The 22,943-nt window shown below is 53.9% G+C and overlaps 3 protein-coding genes across 14 annotated transcripts; 2 read left to right on the plus strand and 1 right to left on the minus strand.

Moving 5' to 3' along the window:
- Nucleotides 1-248: 248 nt before the first annotated feature.
- On the minus strand, nt 249-3,575 carry Arl16 (ADP ribosylation factor like GTPase 16). 5 transcript variants are annotated; one of them, XM_063241991.1, is made up of 5 exons: nt 3,306-3,486; nt 3,131-3,188; nt 2,573-2,686; nt 1,630-1,745; nt 249-1,450 (listed from the first exon to the last, which is right to left on the minus strand). In XM_063241991.1, exons 1-5 carry the CDS (start codon nt 3,365-3,367, stop codon nt 1,279-1,281), a joined length of 522 nt encoding a protein of 173 aa, XP_063098061.1. In that variant the 5' UTR covers nt 3,368-3,486; the 3' UTR covers nt 249-1,278. The 5 variants fall into 5 exon arrangements, with proteins under 5 accessions (XP_063098061.1, XP_063098060.1, XP_063098065.1 ...); XM_063241990.1 differs by having other exon boundaries at nt 1,630-1,775; XM_063241995.1 differs by lacking the exon at nt 3,131-3,188 and having other exon boundaries at nt 3,441-3,575.
- Hgs (hepatocyte growth factor-regulated tyrosine kinase substrate) lies at nt 3,561-15,660 on the plus strand. 7 transcript variants are annotated; one of them, XM_063241980.1, is made up of 22 exons: nt 3,561-3,718; nt 5,263-5,347; nt 5,815-5,890; nt 6,300-6,392; nt 7,994-8,117; nt 8,869-8,921; nt 9,069-9,137; nt 9,231-9,355; nt 10,497-10,575; nt 10,645-10,743; nt 10,895-10,990; nt 11,597-11,635; nt 11,711-11,854; nt 11,940-11,999; nt 12,413-12,623; nt 12,958-13,130; nt 13,218-13,358; nt 13,755-13,929; nt 14,326-14,459; nt 14,532-14,651; nt 14,719-14,826; nt 15,064-15,660. In XM_063241980.1, the coding sequence occupies exons 1-22, from the start codon at nt 3,568-3,570 to the stop codon at nt 15,178-15,180; spliced, it is 2,472 nt and encodes an 823-aa protein (XP_063098050.1). In that variant the 5' UTR covers nt 3,561-3,567; the 3' UTR covers nt 15,181-15,660. The 7 variants fall into 7 exon arrangements, with proteins under 7 accessions (XP_063098050.1, XP_003464854.2, XP_013002618.2 ...); XM_003464806.5 differs by having other exon boundaries at nt 14,740-14,826; XM_013147164.3 differs by having other exon boundaries at nt 14,767-14,826.
- Nucleotides 15,661-16,668: 1,008 nt separating this feature from the next.
- Nucleotides 16,669-20,810, plus strand: Mrpl12 (mitochondrial ribosomal protein L12). Of its 2 annotated transcripts, none has more exons than XM_063241989.1 (5): nt 16,669-17,002; nt 17,338-17,550; nt 17,701-17,784; nt 20,137-20,274; nt 20,399-20,810. In XM_063241989.1, the coding sequence occupies exons 1-5, from the start codon at nt 16,820-16,822 to the stop codon at nt 20,513-20,515; spliced, it is 735 nt and encodes a 244-aa protein (XP_063098059.1). In that variant the 5' UTR covers nt 16,669-16,819; the 3' UTR covers nt 20,516-20,810. The 2 variants fall into 2 exon arrangements, with proteins under 2 accessions (XP_063098059.1, XP_003464948.2); XM_003464900.5 differs by having other exon boundaries at nt 16,679-16,893; nt 17,364-17,550.
- Nucleotides 20,811-22,943: the final 2,133 nt, after the last annotated feature.

Raw genomic sequence — 22,943 nt, forward strand, 5'->3', positions numbered from 1 at the left:
TTGTAGTTCTTCAAAAAACCAAAAATAAGCAGGCATGGCACACGTCTGTAATCAGCACTCTGGAGGCTGATTCAGGAGGCTAGCCAGAACTACATAGCAAGACCTTTTCTCAAGAAACAAAACAGTCTTGCTGGCCTTCTCTTACATCTTCATCCCTGCCCCTCATCCCACCTTCGAGTCACAGAAACCAGAATTCTTAAAGCAAGATATAGAAGGAAAAGCTCCTGCCCCAAAAACAAGTCACAAAATTTACAGCCACCCAACAGTCTTTATTTTAGGGGAATCTTACCCCATACACAAGGGAAGGAATGCTGGAGATCAAGGGCCCTCTTTCCTACCCCCCATCTATTAGCATTTGATAACACCCTACTGGTCAGTTGCATCTCATTTCTTTTCCTTCTTTTGGTAGTTTGCTTGTTTTTATACATAATTATATACTTTTTTTTTTTTTTTGGTCTTTTTAAGAGAGCCTCACTATGTAGTTCAGGCTGGTCTTAACTCACAGTGATTCCCCTACCTGTCTCCAAGTGCTGGGATTGCAGGGGCACACCACCATGCCTGGCTCTCACTGTAGTTTTTGAGATAGGATCTCATTATTTAGTTCAGGCTGGCCTTGAACTATGTAGTCCAGGCAGCCTCAAACTTACAATGATTAGCCTGCCTCAGGCTCCTGAGTACTGTGATAATAGCTATGTGCCATCTACCTGGCCCAGTGGCATTTCCACATTACTGTCCATCCGATTGGAACCTGAACATTGTAAAAACTCTTTTCCCTGGATCTTCAGATCTTCATTGAAGGCTCTCATGCCATGCAAAACTTTGATTTAAAAAGTCTGTTAATGCTTTGTCTTTTGTCATATAGTGTCACTGTGATCATGCTTTCCAGTTCTTACAGTACCAATGGGACAGGGACTAAATCTATAATTGTGGGTGACACACAATGATTGGCATAGCATGTCCAAGGAAGTATTTTCTTGGAAGAAGTCTCAGTGGTACCACTGCAGGATGACAACAGGACACCCAGTCACCAACAGGTCAGTCCTCATCTCAGCCCTGGGAATACTCTTTTTCAGAGGCCAGGTGTCAGCAGCTTTTGTAGCCTGGGTATCTCAGGTACCCTCCGATGCAGCTCAGCAAGGAGCCCTACAGCAAGGAGCCCTAGCATCTTGAGTGATGCTGGGTTGTTCACCCCTCTCAGAACAAACCATCAAGAGTCAAGCAATGCCATCCTCCGCCTGCTGCCTGTGTGCCAGTGGGGCAGCCACACTTCTCCCCTTGTCAGCTGCTGCTTCTGTGCTGATTCTGGAGCCAGCACAGTACCTCAGTCAAGCCAGTGCCTTTGTGGGCACTGATTTCTGCTATGGTGATGTTCTGCTTGGCACAAGCAATGATGTCTGGAAGCCTGATTAATGATCGAATCTCCTCCATGGTCATGTAGCAGGGTAGGTCACTGTAGTTAAAGAAGTGCCATCAGAGTGGTGGCTGTCACAAACCTGCTCAATCCCTGGTTGTACCCCCCTTATTCTAGACCCATGTACTTGGCTACACCCCAAAAAACCCCTCCCTGGGATTCTTCCCAACTGTCCCCTAACCCCAGCCGCATATTCCTCTTAGCCTGCAGACCCATACATTTTATTGAAGAGAATCAGAACTGATGCGTATGACAGCTGTTGTGCAGAAAGGAGACCCAAGAGCTGCACGCAGGATGCAGAGAGCTGGGTGGGGTTAGAGGCATCCATCATGAACTGGGGAAGGAGAAAAACATCAGCAACATCCTGTGATGGAAGAGAGTCATGGCCAACTTCCTCACCTGGGCATTCTGCACCTGGCTCAGGAAGAGGACAATGACTTTTGCAGTACTGGGGCTGAAGCTTAGGGCTTTGAAAGCTAGGCAAACACTGTACCACTAAACTATACCCGCCAGACCCAACAACAACTTTTATTTATTTATTTAGGTACCAGGATTGAACTTACAACCTTGTGCTTGCCAAACAAGCAACTGTGCCAGCCCACCAACAATAATTTTTAAATGAAGGGCTTTGAGGGTACACAAAAGCTGGGGAAATGAGTTGTATGAGGATGACCTGGTGTCACTTGCTGGTTTCCACCTACACAGAAGTCTGTATTCTTGTGGCCATCAATTCTCCACCTCATAACGTAGGGTATGGGACTTACCAGAATGGGATCAGCCAGAGAGATACAGAAATCAAACAAATGTAGGATTCACCCACAGGCCTATGCCTACAAAACAGACTACTGTCAAGTCTTCCCAGAGCTGTGACATCAGCTCAAATCACCAGAAATAGGACTCCTGCCCATAAAGGAACAAGTGTAGCCTGTTTCCTTGACTAGTACTGTCACCACAGAACCCAAATTCCATTCTTTTACTAACTTTTCTTTCTTTTGGTCTCAGGACTCGAACTCAGGATCCTGTACTTGCCAGGCAGGTGCTTTGTTATTTAGCTATACTCTGGTACCCTAAACCCCATACTATGAACAGCAGGGTCCAGGATTTGACAGCTCAAGGGATACAGATAATTTCCTAAAGGGAGTCCAAGGGATAATGACCCACCAGAAGTGAATGGCAGTTTCCACAGTAACTGGACCAGATGGGGCCCATGCACCCCCCGAGTTCTCGGATGGTGATCTTTCTTGGGGCCATAATGTCAGTAAGGTTGGTGCCCACCTGTGGGAAAACCCACGGTATAAATACTGCACAAGCAAGGGAATCCTGAACTCCGAAACAGCAATGCACACTGTGGCTTTAACCCTGGAAGCCCAGTTCTCCAAGGTCTCAGGCCTAAAGGCAAAACCCCACCAAGAAAGACAAAGGCAGCTTCCTGGGATTCTGGAACCATGCCCACCGGGAGGATCTACGGTAGGGGCGATAGAGAAAGAGGTCTGTCGGGAGGTGCGTGGGACGTGCCGCGGGAGAACGACCTGGATGCCCCGCCAGGCTCCGCTCGGTCTAGCGGCAGGACTTCATTTCTTGGAGATTCTGCTCCTCGCTCCCGGAGGCCGTCCAGATCACACCAACAGGCGGCAAAGTGGCTTCCCCTCGAAGAAGCCTGAGGCGTTTTGCAAACCGAAAAGGCAGCCCTTCTTCGACCCGCGAAAGGCAGAAACCTACCGTGGGCTGCGTAGAGGGAGGGTCCCCCAGGTCGCCCTTACAATCCGGGGAGCACAACTGTACGGGCGGTCAAGGACCTGAGCGCAGCACAGGACTGAGTTCTCGTGCCGGCCAACCCCTAGTGGTCCCCTGCCCTCCCAGGGTGCCCTCGCATGCTGTACGACGCGGAAGGATATTCTGCAAGCGTTTCACCAGCAGCGTCTTCCCGACTCCCGGAGCCCCCAGCAGAAGACACATTCCTGTCCCCGCGCCACTGGCCACCCGTAGCTCGGGGCCGCAACGATCAAGGCCCGTCTTGTCCCGCTCTTACTGGACAGAGCTCGCTTTCGAACGGCTTGTCGCTTCTCTGGATTCACGGCCTCCCCCAGAGCAGGCCAATCAGTACCCAGCCTCCGCTGGCTTGCTGAAGGATTCGTCGCCTCGCGACTCTATAGGCGATGCGCCGGTGTGCGCGTGCGCGCGCTGCCTGCGGAAGGCGGAAGCGGAAGTTGAAGGGCGCGCCAGCTCGGAGTGAAGGAGCGCTGGCAGCGTCTGTCCAGTCCGGGGTCACCATGGGACGAGGGAGCGGCACCTTCGAGCGTCTCCTAGGTAACATGCCACGCAGGGCCAGCAGTCTGGCTGCTCACTTTTCTTCCCGGCGCGACCTCCGGGCCCTCGGGGAACAGTCTGGCCCATACACAGCTCCTACGCTGGGCGCCTCCGGAGTGCGTGGCGCCGACTGTGGGCCTCGGGTGTGGCTGGCCCTGCTCGGCCTGGCGCCGCGTCCCCTGGGTGCTAGTTAGCGCGGCAGTGCGCGGGTTGGCGCGGGACCTAGCTTCATCCGCCTCTGACAGCAACAGACCATCTGGCCCAAGTCCTGAGTCACGAAGTGGGTGACTCTGATTTGAACCTAACACGGGACCTCGAACTGAATATTGATCGATGGGTGGAGCCAGTAGTGTCTTCCCTGGATCTTTTGAGCCCCTTGGAGGCTGTTTCCTGGGTACCGGGCCAGCCCCGCGTGTTCCCTGGCTCTGGAAGTGACGAAGATTTGGGAATCCTTTCCTGCCTTCGTTGGCTGTACTGTCTGATTCTGTCTGACCTTCCAGAAGACTGCAAATTTCAGGACATCCAAGTCCACCCCCTTTGGGACAATGTGCTCTGTCTTGGGATAGGGGCCAGGTGTTGTTACGGTCTGTCCTGGTCTGCCTGTTCCTGGTTTTTGAGGAGAAACACACTTTTCTCGTTCTTGGGACATGTAGCCTTATGAAGTGGCTCAGTACTTTGAGGATGAATTCAGATGCTTTTGGAGTCAGTATCAAAGGCAGACACATGTTATTAAGTTGTTGGCATGTTTGAGGAGGGTGATGCAGGCAGGGTTCAGCGGGTAGCACTGCAGTGTCTGTGTTGGAGGTGACAGGGACATGGAGACAAGATGTGTTAGTTGGGGATCCTTGGAGATTAGTTCTGCTTCCCCCACGGGAAGCACCTGTAGAGGACTGGACTCTGCCAGTCATCTCTCCAAGGCTTGCCTAATGAAAGGGGCAAAGCATCTGAAAGTAGGGACTAGGAGAAGGCAGGTAACAGTAAAAAAAATATACAGAGCCTGGTGTTTCAGAGTGAATCCTGTGTGTGTCAAGCTGAGAGTATGTCAAGCTGAGACAGGGCTGTCACCTCACCTCTTAATTTTTTGTTTCGTTTTGTTTGGTTTTGGTTCGTTTGATTTTTTGTCTTTTTTGAGACAGGGTTTTGTTATGCAGTTCAGGCTGTCCTTGAACTCACTTTGTAGTCCAGGCTGGCCCAGAAGTGATCTTCGTGCCTCAGCCTGCTTGTTTTCGTCATCTGCAGAGCAGATGAAGATAGTACCTAGTTCATGAGGTTGTGTGGAAATTGATAAAGTTTTCACAATGTTTGGAGTGGCACCTCGTGTGTATCAAGCATGCAACAGACATTTTCTGTGGTTTTCACTCCATTTGCTGTCTGGGAAGAATGGCACTTCTACAGCAGTCAGTGTGCGTCTGGAGGGTTTGCCTGTGGTTTTGGTTTGGTTTAAATGTCTAAAAAGTGAGTCCTGTTTCCCTGTTACTGGGCTTGGGAGGGGCAACCTAGGGAATCACAGCCAAGCAAGCCCCAGAACAGTGTCTTTCCTGCAGACAAAGCCACCAGCCAACTTCTGCTGGAAACTGACTGGGAGTCGATCCTGCAGATCTGTGACCTAATCCGCCAGGGGGACACACAGTAAGTAAGGAGGACTTTTACTCCAAAGCATAGGGATAGCCTTGCATAGTGCTGGGGTCACTTTGTGGTGTCCACCAGTTTCTAAGCCTTAGCTGGTCAATGAGCCCCTCATGTGGGCAGTCAGATGGTCTACATGTTGGGAATGGCAATCTCTTGGGACAATCTCTGTGCTGCTTAGAAGCACCTAGTTGTGTTGACATTTGCTTAAGAGAGTTGAAAGGACCAAGATGATAGGAAGTTTGTCATCTGACTTGCTAGGACAGTTTTTATTTTGTTTTGTTTTGTTTTGTTTTGTTTTTGGTTTTGTTTTGTTTTTCCTGCTGTTGCCGTGTTCTTTTTCTTTTTTTATTTTTTATTTTTGTCTTTTTCCTTTTTATCGGTACCAGGGATCGAACTCACAACTGCCTGCTCAGCACTTACGCCGCTGAGCTAAATCCCCAGCCCCACCCGTGTTCTTTTTCTTTCAGAGCAAAATATGCTGTAAATTCCATCAAGAAGAAAGTCAATGACAAGAATCCACATGTGGCCTTGTATGCCCTGGAGGTAACTAGACCCCCATGCATGTTTTCTTGGCTTCAGCTCCAAGAGTCCCCCACCCTACCCTAATAGTCAGACAGCCCTGCTAACCTTCCTGGGCACGCAGTGGAATTCCTTGTAGCCTGCAGTGCAGTTGTGAACCATGCCACTGAGTAGCAGGGGATGGAGTGACGGTGCTGCTTCACTGAGTGTGGTCCATAGGTAAAGCTCTGAGGTCTGCTGTCTCACGCTGTTTTTGGCACCCACATATGCATGAGAAGGATCATGGTATAAGGTTGCTGCGTGGGTCTGAAGCTGCTGCTTGGGTTCCTAACTTGGCAGCTGGCCTGAGAAGCTGTTGGGCCTGCCTTCTCACTGGAGCAAAGGGCCCTGCTGTGACCGTTGTCCCACTTCTTCTCTTCCTTGGGGTCCTCAGGTCATGGAGTCTGTGGTGAAGAACTGTGGCCAGACAGTCCATGATGAGGTGGCCAACAAGCAAACCATGGAGGAACTGAAGGAGCTGCTGAAGGTAGGTGCCCTGCAGAGTCATAAGAGGGTGGGGGAAGGCATAGTCAGCACTGCTTTCCCAAGTGTTAGTTGGAGTCCTGTAACACAAACAGCACTGGGCATAGCAGTGGATGTGAAGAGAATGTACATGTTCTCTGTGCTGACCACACTCAGACCCAGGGGGAGGTAGACCCTTGCGGGCCAGTCTGGCAAAGTTGAGCTTCAACAGAAGGTGCTGGGGCCCAAGGAAAGAGAGCTGCGCTTCTTTTGTGTGTGTGTGTGTGGTACCAGAGATTGAACTCAGAACCTCATGCTTGCAAGCAGGCGCTTACACCACTGAGCTAAATCCACAGCCCCCACCTGCTCTTCTTGAGGGGCTGGTGAAGACTTAGAGGCAGGGTTTGGAGCTGAATCTTGAAGGGCAATGGGTGTTCCTGGTGGGCAGAGACAGTGGTGGCAGTTGCTAGATGTATGAGCAGAGGAGTGCCAGAGCAGTCCTTTGGGATCGGAGGGGTCTGAGGAGTGGGGGAGTCAGCACAGAAGGCAGAGCAAGGAACCCCCTTGGGGTAGAGATGAGGGGGATGGGATTCCCACCCTCCTTCCTTGAAGGAGAAACAGATTTCTGGATCCCTGGGAGATTGTCCTGGAGCCACCTGCAGAAATTGTGATGGGACCAGTGATGCATAGCAGGAGTGGTATGGTCCTTGCTTGATGTGGAAAGGTGTCCTATCCAAACAGTATCCTGTATGCTGGGACCCAGGGCTGACCTGTGATCTCATGGGAGATTCATAGTGACTAGAGCCCACTCGCCTCAGGGCCCACACTGACAGCTGGGCTCCTCAGAGGCCCTCAGTGGGACATTTTTCAGTTGCTTGTGCCATCTTGGCTGGAGAAGTGCTGGGGTCTGTGGCCATCCCACCCTGAATGCGCCCAGTCTTGTCTGACTTCCAGAGCTAAGCAGGGTCAGGCCTGGTTAGGATTTGGATGGAGGAGCACTGTGTTCTCCTGCTGCAGGTCCTGCTGCAGTCACCACTAACGGGGACAAGGCTGTAACAGGAACCACTGGTGACCAGGTGGTAGAGGGCAGCTCATGCCTCTTGTTTCCTTAATGCTGCTTTCGTCCTGCCCTGTCCCCAGCATTGGCTGTCATGGCCTCCTGAGGGAGCACTATACTTGGCACTGGGCTGCACCTGGTGGGGATGGTGGCCACAAGGATGTGGAGTCCCTCTGTGTGAGGTCACCTGGATGCCCCTTCTAGGCTGTGCTGGCCTCACTGCCACTATTTTCTCAGCCCTGAAGTAAAGCTCTATGGTTGGGCCTGCCATTTAGAGGCTGACCAGCCCCAGGGGAAGAGAGACAGTTGTGGACCTGTGGGAACCCATGACTCTTCAGGGTCCTGTGGAGAAAGGGGAAAGAGATGCAGTCGTGGGCCTAGAAGAGCTGTAGCCCTGACTAAGTATAAATGTGTGAGGGTTCACTCGGGGCCTGGGGACAGGTGGGTTCCTGGCCCCCAAGTTCCACCCAAGGACCCTTCTGGGCCTCTGTGGCAGCCCCCTTATCACGTAGAGACCTCTGCTATCTCAACTGTCCTATGTCCTCCCCCACCCTCTCCCTGTTCTGCAGAGGCAGGTAGAAGTGAACGTCCGAAATAAGATTCTGTACCTGATCCAGGCCTGGGCACATGCCTTCAGGAATGAGCCCAAGTACAAGGTGGTCCAGGACACCTATCAGATCATGAAGGTGGAGGGTAAGTAGGGGCAGGGGACAGGCTGTGGTCTGAGGAAGGGAACATGGCCATCAGGAGCTACAGGGCCACACCACTGGGCACTTAGTGATGCCAGGTGGGAGGTTAAGCTGGATCTCACTGAGGGACTTGAAGTGGGAGCCCATTGTGGGAAGGTGATGTTCTGGAAGAGAAGCTTCTACTTTCTGGACCTCCCACCCCATAGGGTGAGGGTGGAGAGTGACCCCTGACTGTACATGGTCCAAAGTTCACGGGCAGGTACAGGTCATCGATGTGGCTCCTGGTGTAGGCAGTGTAGGACGAGCTGTCAAGGCAGGCCTCACTAGGAGGTGCCCTGTGTGCCAAGGTTTGAACATAGGCGGGAACCAGCTAGGCCCTGATGCCTTCTGCAGAGGACTCTTGGGAGTTCAGAGGCACTGGGACCAGAACCAGTGAGGTTGCTGCAAGGGCCTACAGGTAGCACATGCCCAGAGAAGGGCTGCCCTGGGGATTGGTGCTGATGTGTGTGGCAGGACATCACTGCGGGTTTAGGCCAGGCGCTGGTTGCCAAGGCGCACATTCTTGGCCTCTTATATTGCTCCGGCTGTCATGGGTGGTCCAGGAGAGCTGATAGGTTTACAGAGAGAGGGACAGTGGGTTCAGGATGTGCTTGGAGATATTTGTTGGGTTTGGGGCCCAGCAGACCCTGCATAGTTCTGGTTGGGGAGGCAGATGTCAGTAGTCAGGAAGCAGCTGACCACCCTCTTCTCTATAGGGCACGTCTTTCCAGAATTCAAGGAGAGTGATGCTATGTTTGCTGCGGAGAGAGTGAGTCTCGGGGCTTGGGGCTGGCTGTTCTGAGGAAATGAGGCAAGCTCCTGCCATGCCTGGATCTCAGTCTTTCCTGACTGTGGGATAAAGGGGCGCTTTGCAGGGGAGCAGGGCTGTGTGGTCCTAACTCTGTTGCTCCCCTAGGCCCCTGACTGGGTGGACGCTGAGGAGTGCCACCGATGCAGAGTGCAGTTTGGGGTGGTGACCCGCAAGGTGAGTGCCTGGCTTGGAGGGCTGAAGGGTTTCCTTTGTGGCCGATGGGCCCATGAAGGCCCCGTAACCAGGCCTGTGCTGCACCTCTTACAGCACCACTGCCGTGCTTGCGGGCAGATCTTCTGTGGGAAGTGCTCCTCCAAGTACTCCACTATCCCCAAGTTTGGCATCGAGAAAGAGGTGCGCGTTTGTGAGCCCTGCTATGAGCAGCTGAACAAGTGAGTCCCTGTAGGCTCGATGGGGCCCCTTCTAATCTGGCCACGCACCCTGGGACTGTGGACCTAGGAAGGCTCATGGGGTACTGACTGGCAGGGACAGAGTTGAGAGCAAACCTGGGGCAGCTGTGCCCCCTTTGCTATCCTAAACCCTTGGGCAGGAGGCGGGTAGGTACTGTGGTCTCAGGACACTATGTGATTACTCCTGCAGACCAGTTACTGTTTGATTTTGGTTTCTTTAGATTTTTTTTTTGAAGCAGGGTAACTATGTAATTCAGACTTCAAATTTTTGTAGTGATCTCCTGCCTCAGCTTCCTGAGTGCTGGAATTACAGGCATATGGCACTGCTCTGGGCCTGGATTTTAACTAACTTTTGGCAGTAAAACTTGGAGAAAAGTTGAAAATGTAATATCAAGAACATGGATGCATGTACCCTTTGCCAGGATTCCTCTGAGGCCGGAATTTTGCCACGTTGATTAGATTGTTCTCCTGCCGGCACACTGGTGTGTGTGGGTACGTGTGTGTTCACACACATTCGTGTTTTATTCTAAATGTGCAAGTGTTTTATTCTAAATGTGCAAGTGAGTTGTACATGGCCCTTTGTGCTGAGACACTTCCATGTGTGAGTCCTCTGAGGCAGTCACAGTGTCATTGTTTCTCCGAACATTGGTGGCGGTGCCTGCTCTGCCGCAGGTGTCCAGCGTCGCCCTTGTGCAGGGAGACCCTCTGTGGTTTCTCCAACCCCACCAGTTCCATCATCGGACCTCCCCAACACCTTCTGGGGATGAGGCCCACCACTAGTCCCAGGGAGGACCCCAGATAGCATCCCTTTCTAGGCAGCATCCGGGTACTTAAGGAAGTTGGAGGTGTGTGTAGCTTGGTCTCGCAGAGGTTTGGAGGCTGTGTTTCTGGGAGGACCAAGGCTCAGGCTGTGACCCAGGTTCCCTGTAGCTGCGTGTCCTAAAGCTGCACATCCTTCTTGCTGCCCCCTAGCGTACAGCCATCAGGTGACAGGTGCTTGGGGTGGTGCTGTCATCGCTTGATGGCACAGTGTGGGGGAAGAACAGCGGGCTGGTTGAAGACTTCACTGGTGCAGGGCTGGCATCAATACATGGTCACCTGTAGTGTCCCACTCTGCCTCCAGGAAAGCGGAAGGAAAGGCCACTGCCACTACTGACCTGCCGCCAGAATACCTGACCAGCCCCCTGTCACAGCAGTCTCAGGTACCTGCCCCCGCCCTCGCCGTGTGCCTCTCCCCTGGTAACCCCCCTCACGCTGCCTGCCGTCCTCAGCTGCCTCCCAAGCGGGATGAGACGGCTCTGCAGGAGGAGGAGGAGTTGCAGCTGGCCCTGGCCCTGTCACAGTCAGAGGCTGAAGAGAAAGAGAGGCTGGTGAGCAGTGGGGACTGGCTTCAAGGAGGGACCCAGGTTATGCTGGAGATGCTGCAGGAGACAGATGCTGGGGGACCAGAGTTGTACTCAGGCTCCACCCTTCCTGTGCCACCTGGGCCCTGAGTGACACCTCTTTCTTCTTCTGCTTTAGAGACAGAAGTCAACATATACAGCACACCCCAAGGCGGAGCCCACGCCCCTGGCATCGTCAGCGCCCCCCGCCAGCAGCCTGTACTCCTCCCCTGTGGTGAGCGCACTGTTTGCGTGGCAGGCTGACTTGGTGTTGGCACTCCTCCAAGGCTCCCACTGGGGCTGAGCACACTGAGGCTGCTGTGCCAACAGTTTGTCTGTCCCATGCCCCCTCACATCCCTTATACTCCTCACTCTAGCCTCAACCCCCTCTGTGACAGGGAGAACGTGTGATAGGTACAGGAAGGCACTTGTGAGCCCTGTGGAGCTGCAGAATAGCCAGACCACTACTGGCTGAGTGGAGCCTCTTTCCTCTCCAGCTGACAGCAGGACCTCAAGACAGCTGGGCAAGGCCAGGCCAAATGTCCTGATTATAGACCCAGACACTCCCAGGAGCCCCTGTGACACTGGCCAAGTGTCACAGTCATGGAATCCACTGCTGTGCAGCCCTTTCACAGCCTCTTTACACTCTTAAGCTTACGCTGTTTGAGAGAAGGAAAGAGCACACTTAGACACCTATTTCAGTAGGAGCCTGAGAGCGAAGGCGTTGTGGCATTGGCCATACTGGGATTTGCTGTTCTTTGGTGCTCTCTGGTCCCTGCCTGAGCCGCTGCTTATGACCATAAAACTTCCCCTCGGCCTCAGACCGTCCTTGCCTCCCCAGAACTCGTCAGCACCTCTGGCTGAGGACATCGACCCTGAGGTAAGGATCCTGACAGTAGGTACTGTCCTCTGGCCTCCTGGCCTCCATAAGTGATGCCTTCCTGTTGCTGTGCAGCTCGCGCGGTACCTCAACCGGAACTACTGGGAGAAAAAGCAGGAGGAAGCACGGAAGAGCCCCACACCATCTGCACCTGCACCCCTGACAGAGGCAGCTGCTCAGCCGGGAGAGGGGCATGTGGTCCCCACCAGCGTCGTGGAGGTGACGCTGTCTCTGGGCTGGTCCCTACTCCCTAGGGGAGGGCCAGGCCAGGCAGGAGGGCCCCTGACCCTCTACTCTCTTCCAGGTTCCCCTCCCAGAGACAGACACTCAGCCCATAACCTCTTCTGGCACGGCTTTTAGTGAGGTAGGCTGTGGGTTTCTTTAGGGCAGGGAGCCCTGGCAGGCAGGGCTGCAGGGCAGTTGGCTAGGCCAGTGTAGTGGCTCTGCACCACTAAACCTGGCTGCATGGGGCTGTGGTCTGGGGTCCAGTCGTTCTGGCTATGGTTTGGATCCAGATGTTCTGGGCAGCTCAGACCCATCCAGATAAATCCTGCCTCTCCCGGGGCTTCTGAGCTTTGTCCTGTCAGACTAGGGCTGTAATGCCAAGGCAGGGAGCTCTAGAGCAGGTCCATCCTGGCTGTCCCTGTGCTGTGGACAAGAGCCCGCATTTCTTTGTGTGTAGACCTGTTTGCTCCAGGCTCTCCGAAGAGTAGGCATGAAGCTGCTTGGGCCTGCCCTGGGAGAGGCTGTTGGACCACCCCATTTGTGTCCCTGCAGCAATACCAGAACGGTGAGTCGGAAGAAAGCCATGAGCAGTTCCTGAAGGCCCTGCAGAATGCTGTCACCACCTTCGTCAACCGCATGAAGAGCAACCACATGCGGGGCCGCAGCATCACCAATGACTCGGCCGTGCTCTCGCTCTTCCAGTCCATCAACAGCATGCACCCGCAGCTGCTGGAGCTGCTCAACCAGCTGGATGAGCGCCGGTGTATGTACCTGCAGGGCCTCGGCTCCTGCAGATGTGGGGTTCCATGAGCAGCTTTAGGCGCTGGGCTCTGGTTGTTCCTGGGACACAGGACCTGACCCCAAGGAGCTGGGTTCCCTTACCTGACCCAAACTGAGGCCACAGGTGCCCCCAGAGGATCTCAGTGGGTGGTGGTCTGAGGTGCCAGGCACGGGAGTGTCTGCCCCCTCCCATCCCAAGCCCTGCTGAGAGGGCTGAGCCTTACTGATTGCCAGGGCCAGATGACTACAGAGGCCCAGTTCTGCCACCCTACCTGTCTATACTGGATGGCCAAGGTTGCCCTTCTGTCTGACCACAGTGTACTATGAAGGGCTGCAGGACAAGTTGGCACAGATCCGAGATGCGCGGGGGGCACTGAGTGCCCTGCGAGAGGAGCACCGGGAAAAGCTGCGCCGGGCAGCTGAGGAGGCCGAGCGCCAGCGCCAGATCCAGCTGGCTCAGAAGCTGGAGATCATGCGGCAGAAGAAGCAGGTGCAGTGCTGGCTAGGCACACTGCGAGGGCTGGCTGTCTGCAAGGGCTGCGTGTTGCCCACCTGACCACCACCTTGTTTGGTGCAGGAGTACCTGGAGGTACAGAGGCAGCTGGCCATCCAGCGCTTGCAGGAGCAGGAGAAAGAGAGGCAGATGCGCCTGGAGCAGCAGAAGCAGACTGTCCAGATGCGTGCTCAGATGCCCGCCTTTCCCCTGCCCTATGCCCAGGCATGTGTGGCCCTCCCTACCTTGTCCCCAAGGACTTGTCTCACTGCCACCTATTGTTTATGCATGCTCCACCACATGGTCAAACCCATGCATGCTCCACCACAGCTGCATCTCAAGCTTTCCTCCGCTCCTTTTTGGTTTCTGAAACAGGATCTTGGTACATAGTTGAGGTTGGCTTTGAACTCACAGAGACCTCCCTGTCTTAGCCTCCTGAGTGCTGTGATTATAGGTGTGCGCCACCATTCCTAGCTTTGTTTTTTGTGAGACCCAGAGTCTTGCTCAATTTAAGTGGTACAAACAGGCCTTGCTGCTGTCTTCCTGCAGGAGCCTGCAGCAAAGCTGGGATGACAGGTATGTATCCTTGCATTCAGCTCACTGCCCTGCCTCTGCCCTCAGCTCCAGGCCATGCCCACAGCTGGAGGTGTGCTGTACCAGCCTTCAGGCCCAACCAGCTTCCCTGGCACCTTCAGCCCAGCAGGCTCGGTGGAGAGCTCCCCTATGCACAGCGTGTACATGAGCCAGCCAGCCCCTGCCACCAGCCCCTACCCCAGCATGCCTGGCACTGCAGCAGGTAACCCACCTATAGTCTACTTGCTCATTTTTAGTGTAACAGAATGTCACTTCTGGAATGCTTGGCCACTGCGAAGGGCCCCAGCCAGGGTTCGATGTGGGTCTGCAGTCTTTTCAGCCTGAGATCATGGATCCAAGTGCAGCACAGCAGACTCAAGCTGTCAGCTGTCCCAAGCCCCTTCAGTGTGACCATCTGTTCTTTCAGACAGTTCATTTGTTGATTTTGTCCTGCTTACAGTCTACACCCATCCCTGCCAACTTTATTGTCCTTTTGTGAGAATATGAGATGTGAATGTGCTTGGCTCTAAAAGTTACGAAAAAGAAAATCTCAAGAGAAGTGCGCCTTGCACCTTCCCACCTCCCACCTTGTGGCTGAATAGGCTCTTGTTTGTGGCAGATCCCAACATGGTGAGCGCCTACATGTACCCAGCAGGGCCTCCGGGGACACAGGCGGCCCCCCAGGCCCAGGCTGGACCTGCCCCTAGCTCTGCCTACTCCACCTACCAGCCCAGCCCAGCCGCAGGCTATCAGGTAGGAGTGCCCACTTCCCTCCTCCCTGGGCCCTGCTTACACCTGGTCCCCACATCACCACTTCCTTCACAGAACGTGGCTTCCCAGGCCCCACAGAGCCTCCCAGCCATCTCCCAGCCTCCACCATCTGGCACCATGGGCTATGTGGGCAGCCAATCGGTTTCCCTGGGCTACCAGCCATACAGCATGCAGGTGAGGAGCCCGCTGCTTAGCACAGTCCTCAGGGCTCTCCTGGAGGCTACCAGCCTCCCAGGGTCAGGCTTTCTTTCACTCTCCACAGAATCTCATGACCACCCTTCCTGGCCAGGATGCATCTCTGCCACCGCAGCAGCCCTACATTGCAGGGCAGCAGCCCGTGTACCAGCAGGTGAGCCCTGCCCAGCCTGACAGCCTTAGACATCACTGGTGAGGGTGGGTCCCTGATTCCCACGGAGTCTTCTCAGGCCAGTTCCCAAATTTATGCTCGAGGCCTCTTCTCAGCAGACAGAACTTAGATCTAGACAGACACATGCCTACTTGCACTGTACACTAGAGCAGCAGGCTGTGGGAGCTTGCTGATGTGCAGCAGAGGGATGCCGAGGTCCATGTCTGCTTACCCCCTTAGATGGCGCCCTCTGGTGGCCCGCCCCAGCAGCAGGCTCCTGTCGCCCAGCAACCACCTGTGCAGGGGCCGCCTGCAGCAGCACAAGGCAGTGAAGCCCAGCTCATCTCCTTCGACTGATGCTGGGCAGGGAAACTGCTATCCCGAGTAACACTACCTGTCACCCAAACCCGCCTGTGTCTTCCTAACCTCCTCCCCTTGATCCTTGTAGTATCCCCTCTCTGTGAGCCAGGAGTGGGCCCTTGTCCCAACTCTCCTGTCCTCAGCCTACTGGCTGCTTGTCACTGGCTCCCTGCTTTGATCCTGACGTGGTCTGTGACTTGTCCCCAGGGCTGGGCCTTGGAAAGGGATGGTGGAAGGGAAGGACCTTCTTGGGGAACTGTCCAGCCCTGTGTGTTGGCGCCTTTGAGAAGCACAGCCTGCTGTCCCACGGAGAGTTGGGTGTGGTGTCTAGGTGTGGTGCCAGCCCCTCAGCAGGGACCTCTTGGTCATCACTCCACAGCAGGGTGGAAGTTTCAGCCATCTGTAGCTTCTCTGCTTCTCAGCCGTCGTCATCTCTCTGGTGCAGAACAGCGATAATAAAATGTATTTCAAAGTGTGTATGAGTCTTCGGATGGGCAGCCAACTTAGCTTTGGGCCATAGGATGTGGTGTGTAGGTCCCCAGTCCAGAGCCTCACACAGGTAGTATCTTGGTGTATTTTCTATTACCATAAGAAACTACAAGAAATTGATTACGGAGTTCTGGAAATTAGGAGGTCCAAAATTAAGGGCCCTTGTCTGTTGAAGCCTGTCTTAAGGCGGGGACACTGCAGGTCCCATCAGGTACACAGCATCACAAGGCATAACAGTATGCCCAAGAGATAACATCAAATGGGCTTTTTACAGCCAACCTCTATCCCATGAATGGACCCTACCCATCCACCTTCCACCTCAGTGCCTCCCGATGGGTTTCAGTGACGCCATTCAAGCCACAGCAGGCAGTCTGCTGCTCTCTCAGAGCTCTCCAAATCATCCCCAGGCTAAGCCAGTCTTTGCATGTGGACATGTGAGGCAGTGCCATATTGCTTACTAACCAGGTGGGCTCCAGGCCTCTAGAATGCTATCTGGTTCAGGATGCATCTGAGATCCGCGCCAATCCTTAGTGGTTCGAGACTGGCTCTCACCAAATTGACCCAGGCTGTAGCTCGAACCTGGGATCTCTGCTCAGAGACAGGGTCTCACTAGGCAGTTCAGGCTGGCCTTGAGCTCTGTAGCTCAGGCTGGTCTCGAATTCTCAACAATCCTCCTGCCTCAGCCTCCGGAGTGCTGGGATTACAGGCGTGAGCCGGCTAATCATGAACTTCTTGGGAGGTTCCAGCTTCGCCTCTTTGGGTCAGGGACATCTAGGCGTCTCTAGCTGCGGGCCGAATCCAAGTAGATCAGTGCTTCGGCTAAGCGGGGGACAAGCTCAACCCCGGAAACGGAAACCTGGCGGGCTCGCTGGGAGATAAAAACACCTTCCAGCCGACACCGCCCACATCTGCGTGTGCGCCTGCACGGCGCGCCGGTTTGTGGGTAATCTCGAGTCAGAAAAAGTGCAGGGGGCGGGTCGAGAGACCTTCCCTACTCGTATGCTCCGCTGCCTTGGCGGATAGAGAGGCCCTCCCCAGCTCGAATGCCTGGAGGCCTCGCGGCTAGAGCAGCCGTCTGGAGCGTCTGCTTGCGGCTAGAGCGTCCCCTCCGCTCGGAGCCTCGTGTGACCTTCCCTCCCGCAGAGAGATGCTACCGGCGGCTACCTGCCGCCTGTGGGGCCCGTGCCTTGGGCTTCGGGGCGCCGCGCTTTGCCTCGTCAGGTACCGCGGGGTCCTGGGCGCCAGAATGGGCCAGCAGGCTGGGATAGGTCGGAGCGGAGTGGGTGACGGGCGTACAGCCACCTTCCCGGGCTCGGCCCACGGGACGCTGGTAAGGCCGCTTGGCGCAGGCGACCTTGGAACCTCGGATCCCAGTGAGCCCCAGATTCCACAGACAGAGCCCCACTCGTGCAGGCAGTAGAGGGGGTCCCCGTTTGGCAATCGTCTGACTTCATAATTCACACTGGTTTAATGAGTTCACTTTACCTGCCGTTTGGGGGTAGCATTCCTGCACGTAATTACTTGGGCTTTTGAGGGTCTCCGAAGGATCTAAAGTAGTTTGGAAACCCTAGTTGGGCCCCAAGAACAAAGTGGTTTCCCTCCCTGGCGGTGATAGACTGGAGCGCTTGGACCTCCTGGGAATTGCGCTCCTCTCTACCTTGCAAGGCTGACAGCTATTTCGGGGGGACTAGGCAGCAGGTACCAGATGTCTGTGCTGCGCGGCAACTGAGGAGCAGTAGCCACCGAAGGGGTGAGGCGCTAGCCAGTGCACCCCTGGATAATGCCCCCAAGGAATACCCTCCCAAGATCCAACAGTTGGTCCAGGACATCGCCAGCCTTACGCTCCTGGAGATCTCAGACCTCAATGAACTTCTGAAGGTAATGGGAAGATGTTGGCACAGATGAGGGACTGGCATGAGGTATAGGAGCTTCTGTGACTTCCCAGGTGTGAAGACAAAGCCAAACTTATGCTCCATGAGTACGTTTGGGTACTGACAGCCGTATACTGAGACTTCTCTGTCCCTGCAGAAAACGTTGAAGATCCAGGATGTTGGCCTTATGCCAATGGGTAGCATGATGCCTGGTGCCGTCCCTGCTGCAGCAGCTCCTGAGGTAACCCCAGCTGTGGTCCTGGGCAGAAAGGGGTAATTTCTGTGTGCCCGCTTCAACTCTACACTCAGTGATGGAGCCCATTTCTCTTGTCTTTTTCTTGGATCCTAGAGTTGCATGTCTGCATGTTCTCTCCATGGGCTCCCTGCAGCCCCAGTGACCTTGCTGGGCCTATGAAAAACATGTTTCTAATGGAGGGAAGTAGACAGAAAGCTAAAGAGTGATAGAAGTTGCATCCAACAAAATGTTATAAATACATTGAAAAAGTAGGAAATAATGGAACCAGGTGTGGTGTCACAGCCCCATAATCCCAGCACTCAGGAGGCTGAGATAGGAGGATCACTGTGAGTTCAAGGCCAGCCCGGACTACAAAGTGAGTTTGGGGGCAGCCTGGACTGTATAGTGAAACCCCATCTCAAAAAGTAAAAATAAATAAAAAGGAGAGAGAGAGAAAGTAGGAAATAAGTTTTAAGTTGAAGAGTTGGAATTGCAAGGAAAGCCTTATTTAAGGAGGTGGCATGGAGGAAGTTAAGAAAGTAGTCAGAGGAGCTGGCAGTCACAGGGGCCCTCAGGCCACTCCATAGACGGGCTGGAAGGAGCAAGGGGGAGGCAGTGGGCTGCTCCATCTCCTGACTGTCCGGGAGCTGTTTTGGGATGCCTAAAAGAAACCCAGCCAACCTGCCAGGCATCTGAAATCTTGGTAGGCTGAAGCAGTAGGTTTGCTGAAAGTTCAGTGCCAGCCTGAACTGCATAGTGAAGTCTTGTCTCAAAAAGAAACCACCTGTAATGTTTGATTGTCCACTTAGGGGCAAGTCTCTTGTCTGGGTCCCTGCTCCCACGCGCTTCCCCTACAGGGGAATCCAGAGCACTAAACTGGGGATAGGTAATGTTTCTAGAATCTAGGAAATATGTCACACTCCCCTTCTAAAAATGGAAGATGGTTGTTTGTTTTGGTTTTGGTGTTTCTTTGTTGAGTTTCCTTTTTTTCTTTCTTTTTGAGACAGGGTCTCATTATGCAGTTCAGGCTGGCCATGGGCTCACTTTGTAGCCCAAACTGGTCTCAGATTTGCAGTGATCCTCCTGCCTTAGCCTCCCGACTGCTGGGATTACAGGGGTGTGCCACCACACCCATCTTGGATTTTCTTTTTTTGTTTATTTTGTTTTTTGTTTTTTGTCTTTTTGTAAGCAGGATCTCATGTCTTGAACTCACAATGTAGATCGGGTTGGGCTCAAACTCACTGCAGTTGTCCTGCCTCAGCCTCCTGGGTACTGAAATTACAGGCTTGTGCCATCATGTCCAGCTGGAAGGTTGTTTTAAAGGCTGATTAGCTATGGGAGTGGTGGCAAATTTATGGTATGCATATCACAACAGTTGTTTATTAGTGAAAGCTCTAAAATGTTTACTGTTACTGGGCTAGGGTGTAACTTAGTAGTGGGAGGGGTCTCTGTCTGGCATGAACCAGGCCTTAAGTTCCATCCCTAGCACCCCAAGACACACACATGCGTACACTGAGACTGATTAGATTCAGGCTGGACACTTAGAACCAGGGTAATGTTCACTGTGTGACCCATCATCTGAAGTGAATGAATGGTGTGCCACTAATAACTTGTAGGAGGCTGGGGACACCTGTAGTATCAACACTCAGAAAGCTGAGGCAGGGAATTGTGAATTCAAGACCAGACTGTGTTACAGAGCAGCACAACGCAAACCAATGGGCATCATGCTCAGACTGCCGGGCTGTGGGACATACAGACTACTTGTGGGGGCACTAGGTCCCACTGCTTCATTGTCAGGAGCAGGAGCAGTGGTATGTACCTGTAATCCTGGCACTGGAGAAGCTGAAGCAGACAGATCTCTTGATCAGCTTGCCAACTTAGTGGGACTGCTATCTCAAAAAAAAGTGTTTATCTCACTATTGAAAATATAGAAAAAAGAATTTAAAATAAATAAATAAATAAAAGTGTTTATCAGTTACATGAATGGGCTTGTACTTCTCTGAGAACTAAGTAACACTACTTTCCCATAACTGTTTTAGCTATACAGGACTTTTTTATTACTCACCTCTGCCTCATAGGTTAAGATTTTAAGGAGTGAGAAGTACAACTGACCAAAGAGAGGTCTGAGCAGACGAGAGGGTGAACGACCCAAGTTTGGGCCGTGACCAGGGCTTAGGGGAGACACACACTGGAGGGTCTCAGGATTGACCATGGGGACCCTCATCTGCTGCCTAGGCTTTGCTGGGCAGAAGCCAGGGACTGACCTGGCCTTGCTGCACATTCTAGTGGGGCAGCCCAGCAGTGAGTGTGCCGGCCTCACCTGTCCTTTCTCCTTGTGTCCCATTCCTGCTCCCCAAGGCGGCAGAGGAGGAAGACCTGCCCAAACCGAAAGAACGCACACATTTCACCGTGCGCCTGACAGAGGCAAAGCCTGTGGACAAAGTGAAGCTGATTAAGGAGATCAAGAACTACATCCAGGGTATCAACCTTGTCCAGGTGGGTGCTGTGCCCGGGCCCCTCTCCACACGCGTGCACTGACCTTTCTCAGGCACTGGGCACTTGCGGTGGGGGCACAGTCGGGCAGTCAGGGACCCACTCCTGACTCTGCTTTCTCTGGCAGGCAAAGAAGCTAGTGGAGTCCCTACCCCAGGAAATCAAAGCCAACGTCGCCAAAGCCGAGGCTGAAAAGATCAAGGCGGCCCTGGAAGCAGTGGGCGGCACCGTGGTTCTAGAATAGTATCCACTGTAAGGACTTATAGACTGGAGTCCCTGGTACCTGGGTGAGGCCCTGCCCACCCACACCAGCCCACTCCACTCCCAGCACCAGGCTCCTGAACAGGGACTTGGAGAGTTGGAGTGACAGGCGCTAGTGGCCAAGCCCATTTGGGAGGGGCAGGACAGCCCTATTGTGATAGGGAGGGAGGGCAGCGCAGCTAGTATGGAGCCCTGCAGGCCCCTCCAGAGGTCACCAGTCAGTGCTGCTCCTCTGGTGGCTGCTGAGGAAAATACACTGTTGAGGCTGGTGTGTCCGAGTCTGTTGTCCGGATGGGTCATGTGGTGGTGTGGCCTAGGCCTTCCCAGGCTCAGTCTTATCTCTTGCTCCTCCCCCCCCCCAGTTGGGCCAGCTGAGGGCCTACAGATGCTCTTCAGCTCCCTGTGTGTAGGGCCCACAGCTGGTGATGTCCCCAAAGGCACAGCAGGACCTAGTATAAGGCAGCCAAGTGGGTTTGGATAGGAGGTTTCCCCCTGTTTAGTTACCAGCTTTTTTTTTTTTTTTTTTGGTACCAAGCGTCAAACTCAGGACCTCGTGCTTGCCACATTTTTTTTTTTTTTTTTTGTCTTTTTTTTCGTTTTTATCGGTACCAGGGATCGAACTCACGACTGCCTGCTTGCAAGGCAGGCGCTTATGCCGCTGAGCTAAATCCCCAGCCCCCACATTTTTTTGTTTTGTTTTGAGATAGGGTGTCACTAAGTTTCCTGAACTGAATTTGAATTTACAGTCCTCCTGCTTCAGCCTCCCAGGGTACTAGGATTATTGGAATGTGCCACCACATCTGGCTGTTGGTGTTTTCTTCCCCTTCCTGAGGCCACTGTTACTTATTTTATTTTATTTAGGTGTGAGTTTTGATTTTGTTGGTTTGATCGTGTTTTTTGTTTGTCTTTTTGAGACAAGGTCTTGCAATGCAGTTCAGGCTGGCCTTGAACTCACTTTGTAACTCAGGCTGGTCTTGAACTTGCAATGATCGGCCTGCCTCAGTCTCCTGAGAGCTGGGATTACAGGCGTGTGCCACTGTGCCCAGTTCTATTTAGGTTTTTGAGACAGGGTCTCATGCACTATGTAGTTTAGGCTGGCCTCACACTCATGGTGTCCCTCCTGCGTCAGCCTTTCAAGTACTGGGATTACAAATCTCTTATCTCCCACTGCTAAAGTAACATGCATTGATCAGACTGCCAAGCTAGGCTGGCCAGCATTGCAGCCCGGGCTCCAGCGGCTGGCAGTGGATCCTCTGACTCCAGCAGGCCTGCTGCAAGAGGGGAGGGCACACTGGCTACCTGCAAGGCTGGGGCCATGCAGTGTCCCTCCCAAGCTCCCACAGGTGAGACAGTGGTGCCTGGGCGCCCTCAATGCGTAGAGCCTGCGTCATCACCGTGGGGCTGGCCTTGCTTGGCGGTGGACCCCCCCGGTGAGCCTCTGCAGCACAGCCTGGCGGGGCTGGTGCCATTTTGTCCCCAGTGGCCCAGGCCCAGCTCCTGACTTTAGTTTAGGGCTGTGCCTGACGGAGGCGGCAGTGCGCTTGAGCGCCCCCTTCAGGGAACATAACCAGCGTCCCGCGGAGCACAACCTCTGCTCTTGGTTTCCGCGTTAGCGGAACCTTCACGCTCCGGCCACAAGGGGGCACTGTGCCCAGGGCGCTCCCACTGGGCGGGGCTCCAGCGTGTGCAAAACCTGCCTCCGCCTCACTGGCCATGCACTTCCTTGAGTTAGTCTCTAGCAGCACTCTGCCTCTGGAGAGGGGTGCCCTGTGGATCCCGGGAAAAGCGCTGGACTTGGGAGCTGGGGCGCAGCCCCTCTGGCCCTCAGGACGTCCTTCCTGGCCTCTAGGGTCTCCGGTAGCAAGGACCAGTGCGTGATCCTGGGATGGTACCCTTCTGGGCTCAAGGGGGCTGCTTGGCAGCCACGCGCACCCGGTGGTGGTGGGCACTCTTACACCATTTGGACATCAGGGTGCTGTACAGACCCTGGTCACAGGCTACAATCGCGGCTCAGCTCAGCTGGTAGAACGCTTCCTACACTCCCACCTGGTTCTACACCTCAGCTCCCACTCCTCTTTACTCGGCCTGCGTGCTCATCTGTCTGGTCCTGACTGGGAGCTGCAGGTTTTCTCCCTCAGACGGAGTCTTCCTGCCAGCAGCAGGTTCCCAAGTTTCCTCCACGCTGGGCTGTCACAGACTTGGGGACATTGTGGTATGGCCGTCTAGCTGCCATTTACTCCAGGGTTTCTGTCACCTCCCCCCTCTTTTTTTTTTTTTTTTTTTTTAAATGAGCTAGGGTCTTGATATTGTGCTGTGTAGAGGCCGGTATTGAACTCGCTGTAGCTCAGCCTGGCCTCACACTTGTCCTCTTGTCATAGTCTCCCATGTGCTAGGATTATAGGAACATGCCA

This window comes from Cavia porcellus, unplaced genomic scaffold (assembly GCF_034190915.1).
Source record: "Cavia porcellus strain 051 isolate PalLab524CR breed Dunkin Hartley unplaced genomic scaffold, mCavPor4.1 scaffold_32, whole genome shotgun sequence".
In the NCBI taxonomy this organism is placed as follows: domain Eukaryota; kingdom Metazoa; phylum Chordata; class Mammalia; order Rodentia; family Caviidae; genus Cavia; species Cavia porcellus.

Coding starts and splice junctions, on each gene's coding strand:
- Arl16 (XM_063241990.1), bottom strand. CDS start 3,367: ATGTGTCTTCTGCTGGGGGCTCCGGGAGTCGGGAAGACGCTGCTGGTG. Junction 3,189..3,305: donor CTGGTGAAACGCTTGCAGAA/TATCCTTCCGCG, acceptor ACCGCCCGTACA/GTTGTGCTCCCCGGATTGTA. Junction 1,776..2,572: donor GAAACTGCCATTCACTTCTG/GTGGGTCATTAT, acceptor CTTCCATCACAG/GATGTTGCTGATGTTTTTCT.
- Hgs (XM_063241980.1), top strand. CDS start 3,568: ATGCGCCGGTGTGCGCGTGCGCGCGCTGCCTGCGGAAGGCGGAAGCGG. Junction 5,348..5,814: donor ATCCGCCAGGGGGACACACA/GTAAGTAAGGAG, acceptor TTTTTCTTTCAG/AGCAAAATATGCTGTAAATT. Junction 13,930..14,325: donor CATGCCTGGCACTGCAGCAG/GTAACCCACCTA, acceptor TGTTTGTGGCAG/ATCCCAACATGGTGAGCGCC.
- Mrpl12 (XM_063241989.1), top strand. CDS start 16,820: ATGCTACCGGCGGCTACCTGCCGCCTGTGGGGCCCGTGCCTTGGGCTT. Junction 17,551..17,700: donor ACCTCAATGAACTTCTGAAG/GTAATGGGAAGA, acceptor CTGTCCCTGCAG/AAAACGTTGAAGATCCAGGA. Junction 20,275..20,398: donor AGGGTATCAACCTTGTCCAG/GTGGGTGCTGTG, acceptor TTTCTCTGGCAG/GCAAAGAAGCTAGTGGAGTC.